The 6,610-nt window shown below is 43.4% G+C and overlaps 1 protein-coding gene across 4 annotated transcripts in view; it reads left to right on the top strand.

The window, feature by feature from the left end:
* LOC112251519 (1-phosphatidylinositol 4,5-bisphosphate phosphodiesterase beta-4) overlaps positions 1-6,610 on the top strand; it is a 175,912-nt gene that overhangs the window by 117,895 nt on the left and 51,407 nt on the right. For all 4 annotated transcript variants that reach the window (XM_042321856.1, XM_042321854.1, XM_042321853.1 and 1 more), the window contains one exon: positions 4,303-4,398. In XM_042321856.1, the coding sequence (XP_042177790.1) occupies positions 4,315-4,398 (84 nt within the window). In that variant the 5' untranslated portion in view covers positions 4,303-4,314. The remainder of the gene's footprint in view (positions 1-4,302; positions 4,399-6,610) is intronic.

The raw sequence follows: 6,610 nt of genomic DNA, 5'->3' as shown, positions 1-6,610 counted from the left end.
AGAGTAGCAGAGAGAGAGAGGCTCTGATAGAGTAGCAGAGGAACACAAGGTCTTATCTGATGACACGGAATCTGAGATTTGGCGGACCGGTTTCATAGGCTCAGTAGCATCCAAAAGCAGAGAACTTGCCTATGAATTTGTACATTGAAACAACATCCCTGTCCCAGACAACTGGTATAGAAGGAGAAGGGAAAGGGGGATACCTAGTCAGTGGTACAACTGAATGCCTTCAACTGAAATGCGCCTTCTGCATTTTAACCCAACCCCTCTGAATCAGAGAGGTGCGTAACTGATATTGAACAGAGAGATCTGGGATGTAGGCATACATTTAAGATATACAATATACCACACCTCCATTCCATGAACTAAACGTTGACCTACAGTGGTTTCAAAAAGTATTCACACCCCTTGACTTTTTCCCACATGTTCTTGTGTTCCAGCCTGAATTTAAAATGGATTCAATTGAGATTGTGTGTCACTGGCCTGCACACAATACCCCATCATTTCAAAGTGGAATTATGGTTTTAGAATTTTTTGACAAATGAAAAGCTGAAATGTATTCAAGCCCTTTGTTTTGGCAATCGTAAATAAATTCAGGAGTATTAATGTGCTAAACAAGTCACATAATAAGTTGCATGGACTCACTCTGTGTGCAATAATAGTGTTTAACATGATTTCTGAATGACTACTTCATCTCTGTACCCTACGCATTCAATTATCAGTAAGGTCCCTCAGTCGAACAGTGAATGTCAAAGACAGATTCAACCACAAAGACCAGGGAGGTTTTCCAATGCCTCGCAAAGAATGACACCTATTGGTAGATAGGTATTTCTTTTTAAAAGCAGACATTCAATATCCCTTTGACACTTTAGATGGTGCATCAATACACCCAGTCACTTCAAAGATACAGGCGTCCTTCCTAACTCAGTTGCCGGAGAGGAAGGAAACCGCTCATGGATTTCACCAAGAGGCCAATGGTGACTTTAAAACAGTTACAGAGTTTAATGGTTGTGACTGGAGAAAACTGAGGATGGATCAACAACATTGTAGTTACTCCACAATACTAACCTAATTGACAGAGTGAAAAGAAGGAAGCCTGTACAGAATACAAATATTCCAAAACATGCCAAATACTTTTGCCAAAAAAAATGTAAATAAATGTTTTCACTTTGGTGAGAAAGAAAATATGTTTCATCAATTTTGAAAGGAGGCTGTAACACAACCCAATATGGAATAAGTCACGGGGTATGAGTACTTTCTGAAGGCACTATGGTGCTGTCTCTCAGTGAAAGTGTGTGCATGTTGAGTCTATTTCTATAAGAAGTGCTGTGTGCTTTGATAAAGGATACAGTTGGTGTGTGTGTAGATGGTACAGATCACAGAATAACTGCAGCGTCTGTTCTTCTCTCTAGGAGGAAAAGAGGGAAGCCGGATGTTGATGAGACAGAAAGGCGGAGTGACAGAACGAGGGAGAGGGGAGATGAGAGAAGGAGGGAGAGGGAGAGGGGAGATGAGAGAAGGGGGGTAGATGGAGAGAGCCAGCTGTGCATGACAGGATTTGGAAAGGAGAGGGGCTGTGTGTGTGTTTGTGTGTGTGGTGCGCGTGCTTGTGTGTTCTGTGTTTGATGTTAAGTACACAGCAACATGCTCTACATCAAAACACCCACTTCCTCTACTACAAATTACTGCAGCGCGAGTTTGATTCAATTGCCAAACTGTCCATTGTTTTACATGGTTGCTTTCTCCAGTTTTGGGATGACTGAACGCAACACAGGTGTGGTAGTAGGTGGTAGGAGGTGTGGGGTAGTGTGTGGTAGTAGGTGGTGTGGTAGTAGGTGGTGTGGTAGTAGGTGGTGTGGTAGTAGGTGTTTGGTAGTAGGTGTATGGTAGCATGTGGTAGTAGGTGTGTGGTAGTAGGTGGAAGGTGTTTGGTGGAAAGGGGTAGTAGGTGTGTGGTATAAGTTGTAGTATGTGTGTGGTAGTAGATCTGTGGTAGTAGGGGTAGTAGGTGTGTGGTAGTAGGGGGAAGTATGTGTGTGGTAGTAGGTGTTTGGCAGTAGGTGGTTGTAGGTGTGTGGTAGTTGGTCTGTGGTACTATGTGTGTGATAGTAGGTAGGTGGTAGTGTGTGTGTGTGTGGTAGTAGGTGCGTGGTAGTAGATAGGTGTTTGGTAGTGGGTGTGTGGTATTAGGTGTGTAGTGTAGGTGGTAGTATGTGTATGGTAGTAGATCTATGGTAGTAGGTGTGTGGTAGAAGGTGTTTGGTAGTAAAATAATAAGAATTCTTGCAAACATAACAGTTTTGAGACATAGCTTGTCCAAAAAAAGTGGTAAGTTGAGCATGGGGACAGGGTAAGTTGAGCATGGGGACAGGGTAAGTTGAGCATGGGGACAGGGTAACTCCACCACTCAGGAACATCCAATGTCATATTGGTAAGCAACTCAAGTGTGGATTTGGCACTGTTTTTAGGTTATTGTCCGGCTGAAAGGTGAATTCATCTCGTAGTGTCTGGTAGAAAAGCAGACTGTGCTCAGCTCCATTCTTTTTATTGATTTTTTTTTATCCTGAAAAACTCCCCAGTCCGTACTAGTACAAGCATACCCATAACATGATGCAGCCACCACTATACTTGAACATATTGAGAGTGGTACTCCGTAATGTGTTGTTTCAAATTTACCTCAGACATAACACTTTGTATTCAGGACGACAAAAAGTGAATTGCTTTGCCACATTTTTTGCAGTATTACTTTAGTGACTTGACGCAAACAGGATGCATGTTTTGGAATATTTGTATTCTGTACAGGCTTCCCTCTTTTCACTCTGTCATTTAGGTTAGTATTGTGGAGTAACTACAATGTTGTTGATCCATCCTCAATTTTCTCCAGTCACAGCCATTAAACTCTGTAACTGTTTTAGTCACCATTGGCCTCTTGGTGAAATCCATGAGCAGTTTCCTTCCTCTCCGGCAACTGAGTTAGGATGGACGCCTGTATCTTTGTAATGAGTAGGTGTATTGATGCACCATCTAAAGTGTATATTATAAGTGTCATATTTTTTTTTTACCCATCTATCAATAGGTGCCCTTCTTTGCAAGGCATTTGAAAACCTCCCTGGTCTTTGTGGTTGAATCTGTGTTAGAAATTCCCTGCTCGACTGAGGGACCTTACAGATATTTGTATGTGTGGGCTACAGAGATGAGGTAGTCACTCACAACTAATGTTAAACATTATTGTTACACACAGAGTGAGTCCATACAACTTAGTATGTGACTATTTTTACAATTTCTTTCTCCTGGAGTTATTTAAGCTTGCCATAACAACGGGGTTGAGTACATATTGGCTCAAGACATTTCAGCTTTTCAATTTTAATTAATTTGTTAAAAAAATAATAATAATAAAAAAAAAAAACATAATTCCACTTTGACATTATGGGGTATTGTGTGTAGGCTGTTAACAAAACGGCTCAATTGAATCCATTTTGAATTCAGGCTGTAACACAAGAGCATGTGGGACAAGTCAATACTTTCTCTAGGTGCTGTATCCTACGTACCTCAGCCCTTCTGAAAAGACATATTTGGCGGAGTCTGCTGTCTGATCTGAATATGGCCGTCATTACTGATGCAGTGACCGACGCTACAAAGTGTTCATTCATAGATGGGAAGAGTTCTGGGAAGAGTTCAACGTGTTAGGGGGCAACACATACACACACACACACACACACACACACACACACACACACACACACACATTCTCAGGCTCTCACACACACACACACACACACACACATTCTCAGGCACACACACACACACACACACACACACACATTCTCAGGCTCTCACACACACACACACACACACACACACACTCACATTCTCAGGCTCTCACACACACACACACACACACACACACACACTCACACACTCACATTCTCAGGCCAACGTTCTCAGGTTGGATGCCATCGTTGACTATTTCTGTGAGCCGGTATCGATAATGATACAACATGAAGCGCCGTCTTGAGACAGTTGGCGTCGTTCTCTCTGAGGTAAAACGACACGTGTGTAGACTCAGGGGGTAGTGTATGTCTGCGTGACGGATTGATTTTAGTCATCGTTATGACTGAGTCAGGTTTTTCCCAGTACTACATAGAAAGGCAATTTGATAGTGCATAAATCATACTTATTTTAACAGCCCAGGAGACATGTGGCCCACCTGTCTTAACACAATGTCTCTCTCTCTCTCTCTCTCTCTCTCGCTCTATCCCTCTCTACCCCCCGTCCTCCTCCCCCCTCTCTCGCTCCCTCCAGGTGTGAGCAGCCATGACTAAGTCCTATGAGTTTAATTGGCAGAAGCACCTGCCTGGCTTCATGCAGGAAGGAGCTTCCTTCGACAGGTTTGATGAGGTGAGAAGCAAACTCAAACGTACCGTGCTTAAAAAAACAACAACATTGCCACAGATTGCCAACGGCCAACTTGTCCTCCAACTCATCCTCCATGTTGACAACTTGACATGAATCTTCATCATTAAAATGATAACTAACTAGAATGTAGTTGTCGCTGTACTTTGGGTGCTATCAGAATAAGTGCATCTCAAACAAGGTTAGCCTGAAACTCGTATATCTATGGCTTGTAGCTCTGTGCGTATGGGGATCAGTGGCCCACCCTACCCTAATGACAGTCCTCTCGTGGGACATTAAGACACAAACACACACGAGTAAGGCCATCTTCTTTATGGCGTTTATAAATCATTGTGTTAGGCCACATACACACACACACACACACACACACACATAAGTAGGGCTATCCCCAGTATGTCATAATAACTCATTGTGTTAGTCATCAGAGCTACAGACAGTCACCTCATTGATCCACCACATTAACCAACTTTGTCATGGCGACCAAAAGTCTGACAGTCTGCTGTGTGTGTGTGTGTGTCCTCCCACCCTGTGTCCTCCCTCCCACGTTTCCCCTCTCTAACTCAATCAGGCCAGTTAGCTGGGGGGTGGCAAATCTAGGACTGGGCGTTACACACACACACACACACACACACACACACGTTGAGATAGCGATCAGGAATCCCTTTAATGCAGTCTTCAGTGAGGAGGATCCCTCCATGGATAAACACAGAGGGAAAACAACGTCATCACTAACATCAAAGGGCATCTTTAACTGAGCCTTGGAACTAGGACAGCCTGGTTACTTTGGAATACATTCCCCTGTGTATTAACTTAGTGTGTATTTCTGTGCTTCTACTAGCTATGGGCCCTCCACCCTGCTAGGACTTTTGGGAGACTGGGTGTCTGGGTGGAGAGCTATAGTGAATCTCTGCCAAGCTACTGGTGAATCTAGTTCATAACCGACAAGCTGTTCGTTCACCCATTTTTAACATCTCGATGAAAGTTTGTTAGGAGAGGTTAGAAAGGCAAGAACACAGTTGTTTGATCTTGATATGTGACCTCCGTTACAGTTAATGAATACCCACTGGGAGAACGCGTGAGATCACCATTACGATTTTGGTTGATATTTGAGTTGAGTTGTCAACCAACTTATATCCAACTCGAAATAAACCACAGAGCTAGCTTAGCATGGCTAACTATGGGTATTTGCCGATAGGCTACAAGTGTAGAACAGAAATAGAATGAATTACATTAGCTGGCAAGCAACGCTAATGATCTATGTGTTATGAGATGTAGGTCATTTAGGAGTGGGTTTCTTTACATCTCACATATTGAATAGTGTCAAGCAACTGACCACGGTGGCACTGTTTGACTTGCTTATCTCTCTCTTTAATCTAATCACAGTTAACAGAAGCGATCATTAGCCAGCGTTTGAAAAGGCCAAACCTCGACTCGATGCTCAGAAAACAGTGATGAACCTTATTATGATTTAAGAATAACATAATTATAGACAAGCTGGTAGTAGTCTACATTGGAGTTAGCTGAGTGTGTGTGTGTGTGTGTATGTGTGTGTGTGTGTGTGTGTGTTTGTGTGTGTGTGTTATAATAGCTGATGCTCAGGCTGTCTAATAGAAGGCCTGCGGGGGACGTCTGTGTTGATTAACATGGCAGACGCGCCTCGCCCACACACACACACACACACACACACACACACACACACACACACACGCGCGCGCTGAAATATGCTAATCAGGGAAGGATTCTTCCAGAGTCCGCTCTCAGCTCACTTAAACCCACAGCGCAGCAGACGGTGAAGACGGGGCAGTGCATACTAATTCCAACGTGAGAGGAATAGCTATTAACAGTTTGACACTCGGCATGGTCTGTCTGTATTGAAGTGACGTCCGTCTTTGTTGTATCCAACACAACCATATGACGCACAGACAGACACTGAGTGGGAGAGATGGTCATTGATGTTGGACCATATTGTTGCCTCGCTTCTCTGCTTCTCCTCTCTGCCTCGTTTGCCTGGCAGTGATACTAAGTCGTTTCGAAAAACAATGTTGAAGTCTTTAAATAGCCCGTTCAAACCATTGATCGATTGTATCACCTGACTAGATTTCGTTCTCGGTAATCATTCAAAAAGTGTTCCATGGGGACCAAGTACTCTGTGAGGGCATGATCGCTGTGGCTGGGAATTGCCAGAGACCTCACGATA

This window comes from Oncorhynchus tshawytscha, linkage group LG05 (genome assembly GCF_018296145.1).
Source record: "Oncorhynchus tshawytscha isolate Ot180627B linkage group LG05, Otsh_v2.0, whole genome shotgun sequence".
Taxonomy (NCBI): domain Eukaryota; kingdom Metazoa; phylum Chordata; class Actinopteri; order Salmoniformes; family Salmonidae; genus Oncorhynchus; species Oncorhynchus tshawytscha.
Note: the sequence above shows the minus strand (reverse complement) of the source record. Positions and strands in the feature narration are given on the sequence as shown.